Source organism: Daucus carota, chromosome 6 (genome assembly GCF_001625215.2).
Source record: "Daucus carota subsp. sativus chromosome 6, DH1 v3.0, whole genome shotgun sequence".
NCBI classification, from domain to species: Eukaryota; Viridiplantae; Streptophyta; class Magnoliopsida; order Apiales; family Apiaceae; genus Daucus; species Daucus carota.
The window spans coordinates 26,011,637-26,030,542 of NC_030386.2; the positions used below are offsets into that span (position 1 = coordinate 26,011,637).

The 18,906-nt window shown below is 35.1% G+C and overlaps 4 protein-coding genes across 4 annotated transcripts; 1 reads left to right on the forward strand and 3 right to left on the reverse strand.

Moving 5' to 3' along the window:
- Positions 1–2,375: 2,375 nt before the first annotated feature.
- LOC108225374 (17.1 kDa class II heat shock protein) lies at positions 2,376–3,240 on the forward strand. The gene has a single exon (XM_017400219.2). The coding sequence runs from the start codon at positions 2,551–2,553 to the stop codon at positions 3,037–3,039; it is 489 nt and encodes a 162-aa protein (XP_017255708.1). The 5' UTR covers positions 2,376–2,550; the 3' UTR covers positions 3,040–3,240.
- A 6,234-nt stretch (positions 3,241–9,474) lies between these two features.
- LOC108226843 (17.1 kDa class II heat shock protein-like) lies at positions 9,475–10,319 on the reverse strand. Its single transcript, XM_017401835.2, has one exon. The coding sequence runs from the start codon at positions 10,099–10,101 to the stop codon at positions 9,628–9,630; it is 474 nt and encodes a 157-aa protein (XP_017257324.1). The 5' UTR covers positions 10,102–10,319; the 3' UTR covers positions 9,475–9,627.
- A 3,382-nt stretch (positions 10,320–13,701) lies between these two features.
- LOC108226827 (17.1 kDa class II heat shock protein-like) lies at positions 13,702–14,369 on the reverse strand. The gene has a single exon (XM_017401821.2). It carries the CDS (start codon positions 14,283–14,285, stop codon positions 13,815–13,817), a length of 471 nt encoding a protein of 156 aa, XP_017257310.1. The 5' UTR covers positions 14,286–14,369; the 3' UTR covers positions 13,702–13,814.
- A 2,315-nt stretch (positions 14,370–16,684) lies between these two features.
- Positions 16,685–17,785, reverse strand: LOC108226150 (uncharacterized). The gene has a single exon (XM_017401093.2). It carries the CDS (start codon positions 17,783–17,785, stop codon positions 16,685–16,687), a length of 1,101 nt encoding a protein of 366 aa, XP_017256582.2.
- Positions 17,786–18,906: the final 1,121 nt, after the last annotated feature.

Sequence of the window (18,906 nt, forward strand, 5' to 3'; positions counted from 1 at the left end):
AATATACGGAACAACTCTATAAATCTTTTATTATGCTTCAGAATTCAAATAAATAAGGTGTTCATATTGATATCAATATAATATCCTATCAATAGAATAATAATGTCAACGAAATTATTCGTTTTAATTTTTAAAACTCATACAATTTAATTTACGAAATAAATTTATAAAACTTCTATCATATTTCAGAATTAAAATTAACAAGATTCAATATTGATACCAAAGTACCAAAAAACTTGATCATATATTTTTTAATAATAATTATTATTATCATTTAGTGTTTTTCAGAAAATTACGATAAAGTCGAATAAGACGGTGGTAACACTGACTTGACAAGTGGAAACTCAAAAAAATTAAGTCATTGTCCATATTGCAACACATAATAGAAGAACCGAAACTCTAGACATACGTCAAATATTCGTTTTAATTTTAAAACTCATACAATTTAATTTACGAAACAAATCTATAAAATTTCTATCATATTTCAAATTAAAATAAACAAGATTCAATATTGATACCAAAGTACCAAAAAACTTGGTCATATTTTTTTTAATAATAATAATTATTATCATTCAATGTTTTTCAGAAGATTGCGATAAAGACGAATAAGGCGGTGGTAACACTGACTTGACAAATAGAAACTCAAATAAAATTAAGTCATCATCCATATTGCAGCATATAATAAAAGAACCAAAACTCTAGACATACGTCAAAATATTTGATATCAAATTACTTTTGGAAAGTTAATTAATTTTGTCAAACTATAATATCAGTTTATCAAACAACTACAATAACTGTTAGATCTACAAAAACTCCAACTAGAATTATATATAATGTTTGCCTATTAAATGAATAAAATAATTATGACTTAAAATTTTGAATTTTTGTTCAAGATTAAAGACGCTATAAACGAACTTATACGTGTTGATCTTGAATATTATTTTCACAATTTAAAAATCATCAAACAACATCGTAATTTTACTAAAATAAAACATACTGTTAGAGTTAAGCTCCATAAAGTACGCATTTAAGACGCAGTAAGTACCAGTCATAATCTCTTAGTATAATCATAAATAATATCTTTAATTATTCAAATTTTATATATAATTTACCATCTTTAAGTAGTTTTAAATATATAATTATCAATTAATTATTAACATCTTTCAACATTTACAATCATTAAAATCATTATTCTACTTATGAGTTATATTTTAGAACATATATAGTGTTTAGTGATTTATAATATAATTGTTTTATCTTTTGATTGCAACGATTATATTGCAGAACATAACCTACAAATTGTCAGATGTTTACAAATATTGTAGACTAAAAAAAATTAAAATTGAAACGAGTAGATCATCTTTAAATAATTTTGGACGCCAATACTCTTATTTTGTGGACTCCATAGAAGAGGACACATATTCTTATGAAATAAATTTAAAGTAGGATCAAATTTTAATATATAGAAAGTTTTATATTAAATAACAATAATTTAAATATCATTTAAAAATAATAATTTAAATAGGTATAATAAAAATATGATAATGTAACTAAAAAAGACATTATTCTTTCAATAAATAATAAATTTTAAAATTTTATTTAAACCCGTGCTTGGCACGGGTTATCAACTAGTATAAGGATAACACCTAAAATTATTTATATCGAAGAATTATACAAGTTTCAACTTTATATTTTATTAAGTGATGAAAAGCAGGCTATTACGTGAGCTTGTGGTTTACCCGGTGCGCACCCGAAAAATAGCGGCTGCGGGTTCCTGCGTAGTAAAAAAAAAGAGCACTAAGAATTATTACAAAATATAAAAATATATGATTTTTTTTAATATTTTGGTTTAAACCGAAACCAAACCAAACCAAACCAATCCGTTAAGAATTGGTTCGGTTAGGAATGGTTTTTATAACATTAGATTTGAGTACGGTTTGTAAATTTTCTAATCCGAAAAATTTGGTTTGGTTCGGTTTGAACTTCTGAAACCGTTCAAACCGAATTTTAGTAACATGTTTTTTATTTTTCAAGAAAACTTTAAAAATAAGTATTTTATAAAAGAGTATTTAAATAATTTTCCTAAAATACAAGATACTCCACGTGTCCATGTTTTCATAAAAACACGTGTGTTTCCTGCCCATGTGTATCCATTTTCTCCCCTGATGTGGTACTTTCCCGAACCTGCTAGCCTGCTGCTGGATAAACGTTTCCCCTTTTTTCATCAGCAAATTAACTCAAAATTAAATCATCTCTAAACAAAATATCTATTTTAATGTCTATCTGCTTTTATGTTGGACTAAGATAATATTTACCTATTTTAGCAACCGATTTTAAAAATAAAAATATTTCGGTCCTTCCGTTTCTAGATTTCGTGAGTCCTTCGCGACTCATGTAGAAGCTCTCCAGAAGCCTCCCCTGTAGCATTCTCGAGAACTCTCTCCCCCTTCCACCCCTATATAAACTCCCCATCTCTCTTGTTGTTTCCATCAACAAGTCACTGCAAAATCAAATCATCAATACAAACAAACACATTACTCACTTGTCACTATGGATTTGAGGTTCATGGGAATCGATCACCCACTCTTCGACACTCTCTACCATATCCTCGACGACGACGAGCAAGACACCACCGACACCGGCAACACCAAGAGAAACAAGTCCAGGCACGAACGCCGATACGTCCGCGACGCGAAAGCCATGGCGACAACTGCAGCTGATGTGAAAGAGTACCCGAACGCCTACGTGTTTGTGGTGGATATGCCGGGACTGAAATCAGGGGATATTAAGGTCCAGGTGGAGGATGGGAATGTGCTGGTGGTCAACGGAGAGCGGAAGAGAGAAGAGGAGGAGGGCGTCAAGTATCTGAGCATGGGGAGGAAGGTGGGGAGGTTTTTGAAGAAGTTTGTGGTGCCTGAGAATGCGAATTTGGAGAATATCAAGGCGGTTTGTCAGGACGGTGTGTTGAGTGTCACGGTGGAGAAGTTGCCGCCTCCGGAGCCGAAGAAGCCTAAGACCATCGAGGTTCAGATCGCTTGAGTTTCGGGACGGTTCTGGAATGTTCGTGTTCTGTTGTTAGAAATAAGTAACTTAAAGTGTCACTTTGTTTTTGGTTCAGCTAGTGCCTAGTACTAGTATGTAATGTAATGGATGTCTCTGTGTGTGTGTTTTTCTGGTGTGCTATGGTTGATGTGGTTTTCCTTTCTATGTAATGCCTAGTGTTTCCTTGTTGCAGTTGCATATCCATCTTCTTAGAGCATCTCCGATCGCAGGAAGTCCTTACTAAAAGTTTACTTAGCAGAAAATAAAATCGTGATTCGCACACACTCCCTTTCCAAAAAAAACCAATACCCCAAGCACTACACTTAGATTTATTAGATTTGTTGCTAAAATATCGGTATTAAACCCGAAACTCCCGGCGGACGGCCAGTGGCCCAAAGAAACGAAAGAATCGGTTACATTTTTCATATGATCTCCTCTTATAGATAGACTAAAAAAAAAAAAGAACAGAGTTCTTTTTGTATCGCCCTACCCCCCTTTTGAACTGTAATTTTTTCTTTTTTTGTCACTATTGTTAGGTTCAGATTTTTTTTATCACTAGCGTTAGGTTCCGATTTGATTATTAACACCAATTTGATTATTAACATCATGTTATTCTTTTTAGCATTATTAAATATAGTGTTAGTCTGCAATATTAAGGTGATCTGTGTCTATATCTAGGGGTGACAATTTCGGGTAACGGGTCGTGTTCGTGACAGCAATCGGGTCGATTTCGGGTCAAGCTAAAATCACTTAAAATTGAATAAAACAACAAATTGAAATAATTAGAAATGAAATTCTAATTTCGGATCACTCAGGTATTTTCATTTTTCAGGTCACTTTTGGATTTCTATCTCAGTAAATCGGGTTTCGGGTCGTGTCTGATATTGCCACCCCTATGACTATATCCTTATACTCCCGCTGTCCCCCTCATTCCTTTACGTTACTTTTGACACGTTTTTCCATGCTCATTTAAATTATAGTTTCATAATATATTTTTTAATTTTTTTTCTCTGAATAAAAGTTTTATGTTTAAACTTTTATTAAAAATAGAATTTTTTTAAAAAAAAATTATGAAACTATACTTTATAGAAGCCTCAAAATGCGAGCAAACAGTGTACGTAAACTATTGAGAGGGACGGAGGGAGTATGTATTACTACATATGTGTGTCCTAGGTAGTTTACTATGGAGGACCAGAGTTAGACACGCATTTTGAGACTCCTAAAAAATTTGGTTTCAAAACTTATTTTATTTTATTTTTTCTGAATAAAATTTAACGTTTGAATTTAAATTTGTTTTTTTTCTTAAAAAAAACGTTGGATTTTTTGTCGCAATATTACGGAGTACTACATATAAAAATATCGATACATATCAGATTACCATTATATTGCAGACTATCACTATATTTTAATAATGCTAAAATGAATAATATAGTGTTAATAATCAAATCCGAACCTAACTTTAGTGACAAAAAAAATTCGAATTTAAAATTAGTGACAAAAAAGAAAAAGATTCAACGTGTCTAACCATTAGCAAAAGTAAAAATTTACCCAACCATTAGCAGTAAGCCAGTAACTATAAGCACATATTTCAGTTCGTTTGTGGTTCAGTGAATCTGGATTGGTCCCGTAAACATTGATTTTTGATTCTCAATCTATTCCAGACTGAATTGGCTGAGCCCTACCAAACCCACTAAATAAGCACTATATTTATGAGGATCGAGTAAAAAATAAATTAAAATCAAAATTGATTACAAACCGAAATCGGTAAAAAATGTTAAAAATTAAATTGTATAAAACTAAAATTGAAAATTTAAAAACTGAACTCATTGTCATGGTTGCTATTTCGGTTATCAATTGAAATCAAACTGGAAAAATGTTGAACCTAACCAATTATTTATATGTAGATTATATACACGGAGTTATACACACACATATATTACTAATCAATAATTTACAATTATTTATGATAATAATAATTGTTATAAGTTAAATCTAAAATGATTTGTTTGTTATAAAAGTACGTTTGCGCAAAAGTTGTTGCAATAAAAAAATCCTAGTTTTCTTTTCTCTCTTCTATCTAACCGCCTCCCTGATCTTTTCATCCCCGACGGGGCTTCGATCGGTTTTCCGGTGGAAAGTCCCAAATCTTTCCGTTTGATTGCTAGTTCTTTGATTGTTCTTGCTTTTTCATTGATTTTCTTAATAAATCTCTCTTTTCGGGAAAAGTTTTCTTAGATCTATATCATCGAAATTTTCGATTTTCGTTCTTATTCGTTTCTAGAAGGCTTTTTGGATTTGTGAGTGGATCAATTATCTCCTATGCGTGTCGTGGTGCAGATCTCATTGTTTTAGTTTGTAATTGGATTTTCTCTAGTAATTTGTTTTGATTATAGTTTGATTTCTCTCCCTGGTGAGAGTGTGTGATTTTTCTCTCCTTCTTTTGTGAGAGTTGGTTTGGATTCATCTATAAAGGCCTTCGAAAATTGCATTTGTGGTTGATAGCTCAAACGGAGTTTTTGAAAAAGATGGTGAACACAGAGCAAGGATCTATACATGTACCATCGTCGATTTCAACATCGCTTATTTGTCTCATCTTAGGTATGAAGACAGGCATGTTAATTTTTTCTAATGTTTGTTCGACTCGATCATTCTTGTAGATGCCGTATGGCTATTATTTATTGAATTATTTCCTTTTCTATAAAAAAAGAAAGTACGTTTACGCTAATATATATATTACGAGTATTTAAGTTATAATAATATGAAGTGTGTCTTGAAGGTAAAATTAGAATTTTGAGGTTCGGTTAAGTATTTAATTTGACAAGATTTTTTGAACTTCACAGCTTATAAATATACTAACTTATAACACATATCACGGTGATTTATAACATTTCTAATTTTATCTTTTATATTTTAAATTTAATTAAAATACAAACTGATCATACTGACCGAATATTTAAATATTTTGTCTTTTTTGATAAGAAAAAAGTTTATTAAAACACATTATTATATATTAAGGAGACCCGTAGAATAATAACGACTGACCGATAAAACTTGACCGACCAATAAATTTATTAATATAACAGTTTTAATAGAATAATAATAATAAGATATAGTATAGTCCAGTATAAATAGATAGTATAGATCTATGATATTACTTTTAATGTGATAACATGGATTAATAATAATATTAATGTATTTAGTTGGAACATATCATCGGTTGTATATTAATAATTATATATAACAATATTATCTTTTTTATATGTATGTTGCATGTGTTATTTTTAAAAAATCAATTTTTTAGTTAAGAATCTGACAAAGATAATGTGTTTTAGTTAAAAAGACTAGTTGCTATGTTGTATAATGTTATTTTTTTGAAAATTGAGTTCTTTTGTTTAAAAAATATAAAAAAGATAATAATTTTAGTTTAGAAGGATAATTAATTAAATAAGTAGTCCCATAATTCGGCCCAAGTACCGACATACCAAACTTTTAATTGTTTCGGCTTTAACAGTAATAAGACCTTAAGAGCATCTCCAATAAGTCCTCAAACAAGCTCCTAAATCCGAATTTAAAGAAGATATAAAAAATTAGAACTCCAATGGACTCCTAGTAGTTCTTTAAAAATTTAGGAGTTTCCTCTCTCTCCGTTAACATCTAGGTGCTTTCAACTTATTTTCATTAAATAAAATAATCACTTCCTTCTATTTCTATTCATGTCTCTCTAAATCTCTCTCCCACTTTTCTCTCAAATAATAATAAAATATGAATAAAGAGTGAGTATAAAGAGTAGGGTTGGAGTCGTCACGATATTCAATTTATTAACTTACTAGGAGCCACATATTATATTATTTTTTAAACAATGATTTAAGAGCACTATTGAAAATGCTTTAAGATATCTATAAATATTTAATGAAATCTTTCGGGATTTGAAATCTTTTGAGATCTTGTTATTTTAAATCAATATTTAAGTTTATACATATATTTGTATTTAATGTAGATTTTAACAAAACAAATACAAAATCCAATAGATTTTATGGTGTTATCTAATGAAGAAGTATTTAGTATATATATGATTGTCTTATGTATGTATGGTTGTAGATCATTATCAACATTCATTTCAAAATTATAATAAAATTTAGTTTGTTATCAATTGTAGTTTATAGGCCAATATGACGAAGAACTTATTTGTATTAGCTATCTGTTTAGCATTTGTATTTGCAATTTGTGGTAAGCATATATCGGTAACTAGGACACTTTGTGTGATAGAATTCAGAGAACTTATATTTAATATAATGCGTAAAAATATGTCCATGGACAAACATGATATGAAATTGATCTGTTAATTTTATTGTATTCACGGAACACAAAAGCAATCATGGGCCAAAATGACATGTATGAAAGACATGTTATATATCATCTTTTTTATATATACTCCATGCATAGTCTTCAAAATCTAGATCTCACACTCTATTGTTTAATTTCAAAATTATGTGATTATATGTGTGGAATAACGAAATTAGTATTGTAATACTTCTTTTATGTTAATATAAGTGTGAATATTATGTAATTTGATATAATGAATGAAGTGTATATATAATCTAGGTGTGAATATTATGTATTTTGATATACTAGTAAATCAATGTATTAGTAATTATTTTGCTAGCTAGCAAAATAAGTGCCTACTTCTTTTTATGAGTTTAACTAGTCGTGCACTTGATAATCACAACTCTAATTAATATAATAATGCTTTGATGGTGTGCAGGTTCACAATTTTCCAATGTTGTGGTGGTTGAAGGGTCAAAGTTGACGAGTGGGCCAGCAAAATATACTACTAATGGACCTGGATGGCCTTGCAATAACGACAATGATTGTCAACCAAAATGTCCTAAATTTTGTTTTGACTGTAGGTGTGTCATCATCGAAGGCGTGGGTAGTTGCCAATATAATTGTTAAGAATTCTTTACATTTAGTTGTATACTCTGTGCTTTAATATATTAATATATAATTTGTTCTAAATAACTCTAGTTCTCTTTACACATATTTGATTCATTTCAAACCGCCACATTTAGTTATTACTTTTTCCAAAGAACAATAAAACTTGAAAGAGGAAAAAGAACATTCATTGAAAAAAAAATTAACTGAAATTCACATTTTACTGAATAGCCTTTTTATAAATACTAGATTAATCAGTGATATGTTGAAATTGATATGTACACATATAGCCTTCATCAAAACTTCATCAAAATCTGTTTGAGCTATCGATCGTAACTACAATCCCATATAAATATTTACCACTGAATCAATCTCTTGAAAATCTGGTAGATCTAGCGTCTTGGATATTGAATCACACCAAAACACACCAAAAAACACACCAAGCTTTCACAAGGATAGAATAAACAAAACCCAAATAAATTGGGAACAAAACTCACCCAAAATTTTTTTTATCAAACAAAGATACAATCTTGAATAGATAGAAATCCTTACCTGGGAGGAGTATTATTGAAAAATAAGAACAAAATAAAGAAAATAACTGATTTAGGGCTTTTTACCGGTGAAAACAGATGGAAGCCCCTCACGACGGCTAGGAAAAAGGAAGAAGTTTGAGAGGATTTTTTTTTTTTTTAGGGTTTTGAGGAGAGGCTTGTAGAGAGAATTAATAAAGCCAATGAAAATATTAAATATGTCTTAAATCTTGATACTTAAACTACAATATTTCTTGGACTTACTTTGATCTGACAAGAAATCACATCCATCTAGCCTTTTTTCTCTCTTCTCTCTAGCTCCTTCCCTCTTTTTTCATTTCGACGGGGCTTCCACCGATTTTTCGGTGGAAAGTCCCAAATCCTCTCCTTTAATTGCTTGTTCTTTAGTTGATCTTGCTTTTTTCATTGAGTTTCTCAATAAAACTCCCAATTCGAGCAAAGTTATCTTAGATCTATATCACTGAAATTTTTGATTTTCGTTCTTATTTGCTTCCAGAAGGCTCTTTGGATTTGTGAGTGGGTCGATTATCTCCTGGTGTAGGTTCGTGGTGCAGATTTAATCGTCTTAGTTTGCGCTTTGCAGTTGGATTTTTTATCGTGTGTTATAATTATCGTTTGATTTCTCTTCCTGGTGAGAGTGTGTTAATTTTCTCTCCTTTTATGAGAATTGATTTAGATCTATCAATAAAAGCCTTGCGTGAATTGCATTTGTGGTTGATAGCTCAAATGGATTTTTTGGAAAATATGGTGAACACAGAGTAAGGATCCATAAATATACCATCGTTAATTTCAACATCGCTTATTTGTCTCATCTTGAGTGTTTATTTGTCTCATCTTGGTTATGAAGATAAGCGTGTTAATCAATTTCATATTTGTTCGACTCGATCATTCTTGTAGATGCCGTGATGACTGTTATTTATTAAATTATCTCCTTCTATTTGGAAAAAAAAAAAATCACATCCATTACGTATAAAGCAGAACTACATCCATTAACTCATTAAGTAGCTATCAAATACATCACCCAAAAGGCCAAAACTAATTATTTTCAAATTTCAACAACAAAATAAAGAACTCCAGAACAATCTCGAAGCTTCATCGTCACTCAAGCAATCTGAACCTCGATGGTCTTAGGCTTCTTAGGCTCCGGAGGCGGCAACTTCTCCACGGTAACACTCAACACACCGTCCTGACAAACCGCCTTAATATTCTCCAAATTAGCATTCTCAGGCAACACAAACTTCCTCATAAACTTCCCGACCTTCCTCTCCATCCGCACATACTTGACGCCATTTTCCTCTTCTCTCTTCCGCTCTCCGTTCACCACCAGCACATTCTTCTCCTCCACCTGGACCTTAATATCCCCTGATTTCAAGCCAGGCATATCCACAACAAACACATAGGCGTTCGGGTACTCTTTCACGTCAGCTGGAGTAGTCGCCATTGCTTTGGCATCGCGAACATAGCTCCTCGCCTGTTCAGACTTGTTCTTGTTGTTGCTCTCGTGATGATCGTCGTCGAGAATGTGGTAGAAAGTGTTGAGGAGGGGATGATCGATTCCCATTAGCCTGAAATCCATGGTGATATAATCAAAAACAGAGTAATTGTGTTTGCGATTGCGTTTGTGATTGTAGAGATGATTTGATTTTGATAGTAAATAGGGAATGTTTGCTGAGTATTTATAATGGAAATGGAAGGCGGAGAAGATTCTGGAAAGTACTACAGCCTTCGGGGGACGCGGTTGTATAAACAGATGGTTCTGGAGTTTCAGCTTCTGCTTGAAACAGAGGAGAAATTTGAGAAATGCCGATAGAAATACGCTTTGTATTGTAAAAACAATAATAGAATAACATGGAGACATGATGTACCGCATGACATAATTTTTGGGTTGGTTGGCATTATTTTTATTTTTTTTTAATCAGTCTCTATTGATAAATCAATGTCTATTGTTCAAGAAGACACTTCTGCAACAAAAAAATTAGACATTCTAGAATATTAAATAAACGCTTTAAAAAAACTCTTTAAAAAATTAAGAGAGCATCTCCAATGATAATCTTAAATCACTCTTTAAAATATAATATTATATGTGACTCCTAGTAATTCAAGACATTAAAAAAGATGACAACTACAATGTCCCTTCTCTAAGAGCAAGTCCAACAGTGTCCTAGCTCAAGCCCTAAATATAATATAAAAAATTATGTCCTAAGTAGTTTAGGACATATTCAACTAACTTTAACTCCAACAATGTGCCTTATTTTCTCTATATGTTTAATATTTTATTATTAAAAGTTCACTTTCATCATTAAAACATAATATAAAGTAGAGAGAGAAGGAGAGTGTTGATAAGAATTTATTATAAAATATGGGATAGGGCAAGGAGAGAGAGTGCCCCAAAAATAGGGCTTGAAGGAGTTGTCCTAGTGATATAAGGCATCACTAAGACATTGTTGGAGCAGCCTTTTTTATCAAATGCCCTAAATTTTAACTTAGGACATCAATTTGAGGCACTCTTGGACTTGCTCTTAAAGAGGTAAAGTAAAAAGAGAGAAATGTTGGAGTGTTTTTTTGTGTGTAGAAAATCAATTCAATAATTAAAAATCATACGACATTTATAAAAACAGACGCGTTGAACAAACATAAAACAGAAACAATCGCTGATTAAGCCATTCTTTATGGAATCACGTGATTTGTTGAAGATAAGATATTTACAAGCACCCTATTCTCCACATCCGGTTGGAGTTAATTTTGTTTGAACTATCGACCATAGTTGCAATCCCTTAACAGCTTTTATCACTAAATCAAAGATCATACTCTCACAAACAAAGGAGAGAAAAAACAAAACTCTCACCAGGGAGAGAAACAACCCAACTCTTACCAAGGAGAGACTACACCAAACCAAAATAATAATTAAAGATAAAAAAAAAACTTTAGATCTGAAGCGGAACCAAAGAAACAAGAGAAATCGGACTGAAAATCCACCTGCTTGAAACAAAGAAGAAAGAATAGACAATAATATAATAAAAGTAGACAATAGACAATTATAGAATTTCTTAACCTTGATTTGAGATTTAAATGATATATAAATCGGTGGTGAAACTCCATAAAGATATAGTATCACTTGACTCAATTTTATTTGAGAATTGATTGTAGATGATAAATTGTTTGAAGTCATTGATTTCAGATTGATGATTTAATGAATTTTTAAAATTCTAATTATAATATCTCGAATTTACCATTCATCTATGATATTATTACTCCTCCTTCCATCTCATTTATTTATAGTTCTTTCCCACTGCTTGGCATGTATTTTGAGACTTCCACTTCTTATAAAACACAGTTTCATAACATAATTTTGAGATTTTCTTTTTGTGTTTAAAAATTCAAACGTTAAATTTTTATTCAAAAAAAAATTAAAATAATTTACAAAACTAAATCTTTTAGGAGCCTTAAAATGCGTGCCAAACTCTCGTCCTCCAAGATAAATTACCTAGTGCGCATATGAAGTACTACGCATAAAGATATACACACATATCAGATCACTACAATATTGCAGACTACCACTATATTATAATAATGCTAAAAAGAATAACATATTGTTAATAATCAAATCCGAACCTAAAGTTAGTGACAAAAAAAGTTCAAACCTAAAATTAGTTTAAAAAAATTATAATTTAGTGATAAGTTTTTAAATACACAATAAGTTGGGTGGCGAAAAAATCTATGTTCCTTTTACTGGACGAGGAAATTGTTAAATTTTGACAACTCAAAAAGAAGTAGGGATGGCAACGGGTCGGATCGGGTCGGGTTTCTTGAGATCCAGACCCGGTCCATTATATTTCGGGTCGGTTCGGGTCTGGGTCCGGGTCTGGAAAATGAAGATCCAGATCCGATCCGTCGGGTTTTTTCGGGTTTCGGTTCAGGTCCGGTTCTAATTCGAATACTTTAAAAATTAAATTTAATTTAGTTAAAAATTATATATTTATAAAAAATGTAATGATTATTTTTTTAAAATTTAGGAATATAAAAAAGGGTTTTATAGGTTTCGTTTAGTACAATAAACACATGAAATGTGTTAACTTACTTGTATACAATCATTCAACTTATCATTTATATTTTATTATTCTTATTATATTTAAATTTTTAATGCACAATAATTGAGAAAAATATTGATGAAATGAATATAAATTCTGTATCGGGCATATAAAATTAAGTAAAATATTAATATTCATACATAATAATTCATAATATTTGGATATATATATATATATATACTTTACATTAAACATACAATATATATATATATATATATATAGGCCAACATTCAAAAGAGGGACTCCTTATATGGAGTTACATAGTGCGCCACTTTAAATCATCAATTTTATTATAAATTCTGTTATAGAATACATATAAAACGTGATTTTAATATAAAATACTATAAAATAAATCTATTTTAAGTAATTTAACACTTAAAATTTGATTAAAAAAAGTATATTTTCGAAACTGATTCTACAACAGAATAATTCTCGATGATTATTATTCTGTTATAGAATCATGTTGAGATATTGCATAATTTTAGATGATATTTGTAATAAAAAAATTGTATAACTTCGTTTTCGGTTTAATAATCAAAATTTGCAATTATATTTCATAAAAAATATAATAGAATATATATTATATATATATATTTATAATGGTGTGCTACGTAACTCCATATAAGAGGGTATGCTATGGAGTGCTACCCTATATATATATATATATATATAGTATTTTGTATCGGGTTTTCGTCGGGTTCGGGTTTAAATCGGGTTTCGGGTCCCGGTTCGGAATACCTGAGATCCAGATCCAAACTTTTTCAGGTCTAAAAATAAGATCCGGATCCAAATCCAAAAATATCGGGTTCGGGTAGATCCAATCGGGTCGGAACGGGTACTGCCATCCCTACGGCATCCTGTTAGCAATCATAGAATCAAGTTGTCTTTACAGTTTTTCAGCTTGCCTCAGCTGCTCCACCTCCATTGATCATATTGTAACTATGAGGACCTGTCCTATAAGAGTTGTTACAGTTATTTCCCTGTGTACCTGTAGCTATTTTGCTTCTGCAATATTAATTCTTGTAGATCTGTAATTGAACTCAGCAACAACTTTAGAAGAAGGAAAAACACTAAGCAATAAGAAATCACATCCATTACAGACTAAGCAGTAACTTTCAAGTTTCAACTACATAACAGAAAACTAATTATTTTCAACAACAAAATAAAAAACTCCAGAACAATCTCGAATCTTCATCCTCACTCAAGCAATCTGAACCTCAATCCTCTTAGGCTTCTTAGGCTCCGGAGGCGGCAACTTCTCCACCGTAACACTCAACACACCGTCCTGACAAACCGCCTTAATATTCTCCAAATTTGCATTCTCAGGCAGCACAAACTTCCTCATAAACTTCCCGACCTTCCTCTCCATCCGCACATACTTGACGCCTTCTTCCTCTTGTCTCTTCCGCTCTCCGCAAACCACCAGCACATTCTCATCCTCCACCTGGACCTTAATATCCCCTGATTTCAATCCAGGCATATCCACAACGAACACATAGGCGTTCGGATACTCTTTCACATCAGCTGGAGTTGTCGCCATTGCTTTCGCGTCGCGAACATAGCTCCTCGCCTGTTCAGACTTGTTCTTATTGCTGCTCTCGTGCTGATCGTCGAGAATGTGGTAGAAAGTGTTGAGGAGGGGATGATCGATTCCCATTAGCCTGATATCCATGGTGATATAATCAAAAACAGAGTAATTGTGTTTGCGATTGCGTTTGTGATTGTAGAGATGATTTGATTTTGATGGTAAAAAGGGAATGTTTGCTGAGTATTTATAATGGGGAAATGGAAGGCGGAGAAGGTTCTGGAAAGTACTGCAGCCTTCGAGGGATGCTGTATGTTGGAACCAAGATTCAGCCGGATGCGGATATCCCGATAGGACCTGCAAAGGAGAAGAATGCGAGGGATTGTCCCCCCGATTCACCTCCGGTGTGAGAATAAGTCAGTGGTTCCAGGTGAGGTATAATGGAAACTGCAAGTGTTTGTGTGTGTAGAGATCAAGTGAATGTTTATCTCGTATTACCGGGGTATTTAAAGGGGGTGATTTCCATGTTGTAACGTCTCCCCGATGTGGTAGGAGAGTAATGGGGTTTTAATGCGGCGTGATCCCCGCCTCCGACCGTTACAAAGATAGTGCTGGAGTAGTTTAAATGATGGGCTGGACCTCTTGGGCCTGTCCACCAACATGTCCCCAGGCTTCGGTCGGGTCTGTGCGTGGCCGAAGTCTGAGTAGTCTCGTCGACCGACGAGAAGAGAAGTCGGATTGTAAGATCGTGGAATCGGGTCTTGGCAACCGAAGGTCTGTAGAGAATGGCCCCCGAAGCCCGATCAGTCCCGAGGCGTCATCGACCTGCGAGGGAGGTCGAGTCTTATCGCTCCGAGTGGTCGATTCTGGCCACTAATGGCCTAACTAGTGATGTCCCGGAGCTGACGAAGAGCCCGAGACCCCGTTCCTTCATCTTCCCGACTGATCGCTTGGTATATACTGGCCGGTCATCACAGTATTGCTGCGAGCCGATTGGTTATTTTCCCTTGTTGCCGATCGGGAGAATGATTTCAAAGATCGGTTGCATCGGACGGAGGTTTTTCGGTCATACCGAAGGGCGAATAGAGGCCAGTCAAGACGATACTCAAGGCTAAAAACCAGGGGGTCGCTATTGAGAACGACGCGTCGGTCATTTGCGCTCATGAGGTCGGTCAGGACCATAGACTTCTTGTCGAAAGCACGGGCGACCTGCTAGGCCATCCGGAAGTAGCCCCGGCTTCTGAACTTTTATATTATTGGTATGCCTTCGGGCATTTTTGATTGTGTTCAGGCCCCATTTTCAGGGTATTATTTTATGCATCTTTGGCTTAAATGTATGTTGCCTTAGCGTATTTTTCCCTCAGTGCTTCTTGGGTGTTCATAACCTCAGCATGGTGCGCGTTTCGATCTCAATACATGTGTTGATAGTATGTCTTCGACCGACTGGTCTCGATACGCGTTTTTGGTATGTGCGTCTTCAGCCGATGAGGCTTCGGCACACGTTTTTGAATGTGCGTCTTCAGCCGATGAGGCTTCAGCACACGTTTTGTTTTAACTTTTAATGTACGTATTTAGCCGTTGAGGCTTCGGTACATGTATATCAATTTGAACTTGTGTACGTTTTTAGCGGATTTCGCTTCGGTACATGGCTATTCCTATCATTTTATGTACGTCTTTAGCCGATGGGGCTTCGGTACATGTGTGTCGAATGGTAATTTATCATGTACGTCTTGAGCCGATGTGGCTTCGGTGCATGACTGTCGTTCTCAAGTATTTGGAGGGTAACTTAACACAAGAGGTCTGATCGGGTGTATGTCTTCGACCATAACGTCTCGATACATGATTTTAATTGTGATGTATGTCTTCGACCGAAGCGTCTCGATACATCTCTTTCAATTGTGATGTGTGTCTTTGACCGAAGCGTCTCGACACTTCTCTTCCAATTGTGATGTGTGTCTTTGACCGAAGCGTCTCGACACATGTCTTTCAATTGTGATGTGTGTCTTTGACCGAAGCGTCTCGACACATGTCTTTTTAATTGTGATGTGTGTCTTTGACCGAAGCGTCTCGACACATCTTTAATCGTGATGTGTGTCTTTGACTGAAGCGTCTCGACACATCTTTAATCGTGATGTGTGTCTTTGACCGAAGCGTCTCGACACATCCCTTTTAATTGTGATGTGTGTCTTTGACCGAAGCGTCTCGACACATGTCTTTGTATGTGCGTTTTCAGCCGATGAGGCTTCGGCACACGTTTTGTTTTAAATTCTAATGTACGTCTTTAGCCGATGAGGCTTCGGTACATGATTGTCATTCCCCCAGTATTCGGAGGGTTGTTTTTAGCTTAATAAAAGAGATATGATCGGATTTATCGTCCCTTGAGATAAAACAAGCATACGAATACTCAAAATATAGAGTCCGGCGGACCCGTATCTTATTCAGGTTGCCCCCAGGATACGGGTGCGGTTCGGCATTAACTGTAAATGTACTAAGCGCTAGTATACTCAAATAAATCAAGCATATACCGGGAACTATAATGGTCGTCCCTACGGTTCATGGCTGCCCACGGTTTCTATCTTTCTACGAATACTTTCACCACGCAGATAGATATCATCCAAGGATTTGGGCGGTATATCGTAAAGAGAAGACCGGAGCTTTTTACCTTTAATTGGGTCTAAGCCCGCCGTTAGGAATCCTGCAGCTTTGACTTTGTTTAAGTTGGTGATCATCCCTGCTTCCTCCTTGAACCGGGCCAGATAATCCCCTAACTCCTCGTTCGGCCTCTGCCTGCAATGGATGAGTGCTTCGGTATCTTTCACCCTTCGGCATAGATGGGAATAGTGCCTCAAAAATTTCTTCTTCAACTGATCGTACGAGCTGACCGACCTGGGCCTTAGGGACCGATACCACATTGTCGCTGATCCCTTCAGATAGGTCTTAAACATCTTGCATAACATAATATCACAGTGGCCCATACCCGTCATGAGGGACTCGTACTTGTCACAGTGGTCAATCGGGTCTTCCTGGCCGTCGAATTCGGTCATCTTCGGGAACTGCCTCCCTGGTGGTGGTCGGAACTGCTCGATCTCCTCGACTACAACCGGCTCGTGAGTTAACTTTTTGTCTCCGAACATAACTTTCTCCATTCGGCGCAGTCGGTCTTTCGTGTGGGGACCCTCTTCGGCCTCCTCAGAATCTGACGGGGTTATATGTCGGTGTCTCGACCTTCGGGAACGCGACTCAGAGTCCGAAGACCCGTCTTGGTCTTCCCGGTTCCTCTTCATGGGTTGCCCTTCTCCTTTGGTCATAACGATCACGTTTTCGGCTTCGAGGGCCTCCCTGAGGACTCTCTCTTGCAACTCGATCTCCTCTCTCTGCAACCGGAGGGCTTTCAGCCTCAATTCACCGGCCTCCCTTTTCTTGGCTAGTCGGGCCGCTCTTTGCTCGTTCTCCCTCGACGTCTGGGCCTTGACGGCTTGTTCCTCTCTCCACTTTAACAGCATCTGTTGTTGCTCTTTAGGGGTCGGTAAGAGGCCTTCGGGGCTGCTGTCGAAGTTCAGGGCTACAGGTGTGATGGGAGGTCGTTGGTTTCCGGTGAGAGGAGTGTTATTTGGGTTGGGTGGTGTTTGATCACTGTTGTTTGTCATTGTCTCAGATTACACAAAGCTTGCTTGCAGTTCCCACAGACGGCGCCAATGTTGGAACCAAGATTCAGCCGGATGCGGATATCCCGATAGGACCTGCAAAGGAGAAGAATGCGAGGGATTGTCCCCCCGATTCACCTCCGGTGTGAGAATAAGTCAGTGGTTCCAGGTGAGGTATAATGGAAACTGCAAGTGTTTGTGTGTGTAGAGATCAAGTGAATGTTTATCTCGTATTACCGGGGTATTTAAAGGGGGTGATTTCCATGTTGTAACGTCTCCCCGATGTGGTAGGAGAGTAATGGGGTTTTAATGCGGCGTGATCCCCGCCTCCGACCGTTACAAAGATAGTGCTGGAGTAGTTTAAATGATGGGCTGGACCTCTTGGGCCTGTCCACCAACACTGTAGTTTACAAACAGATGGTTCTGGAGTTTGAGCTTCTGCTTGAAACAGAGGAGAAATTTGAGAAATGTAGATATAAACACGCTTTGTAAGTAGAATAAAATGGAGACATGAATACGTGATGTAGCGCATGACATAATTTTTGAATTGGTTAGCAATTTAGCATTACTTTTCTTTGGGCCGTTCACATATACTTTTTAGATTCATTGTTTAACAACAAATAAACGAAAACTTACTTATACATTTTTTTGTCATAAAACGGTTGTGTTTTATTAAGATCAGAAATTACATTCCCCGGAGGCGTTAAAACATGTTGATCATCAGGTACTCAGATTAGTAACTAACCAAAAAGCATCTATTTTATGATTACAGCAAAATAAAGTGGATATTTTATGGATCAATTACATGGTGGCAATATCAGACACGATTTGAAACCTGACAGGGACCCGTAACCTTATTTACAGAGACAAAACTCGAAAGTGATCGCAAAATCAGCCGATTAACCTGAAAAGGATCCGAAATGATCCGAAATAGATTTTCATTCCTCATGACTTCAATTTTCAATTTTATTCAATTTTAAGTGATTTTAACTTGACCCGATATTAATTTCAAAAAAAAAAAAACTTGACCTGATTGCTGACACGAACACGGCCCGTTACCCGAAATTGCCAGTCCGTCATCTCGAATAGACATCGTCAATTAGGCCTGGCAATTTGACACATAA

Coding starts and splice junctions, on each gene's coding strand:
- LOC108225374 (XM_017400219.2), top strand. CDS start 2,551: ATGGATTTGAGGTTCATGGGAATCGATCACCCACTCTTCGACACTCTC.
- LOC108226843 (XM_017401835.2), bottom strand. CDS start 10,101: ATGGATTTCAGGCTAATGGGAATCGATCATCCCCTCCTCAACACTTTC.
- LOC108226827 (XM_017401821.2), bottom strand. CDS start 14,285: ATGGATATCAGGCTAATGGGAATCGATCATCCCCTCCTCAACACTTTC.
- LOC108226150 (XM_017401093.2), bottom strand. CDS start 17,785: ATGACAAACAACAGTGATCAAACACCACCCAACCCAAATAACACTCCT.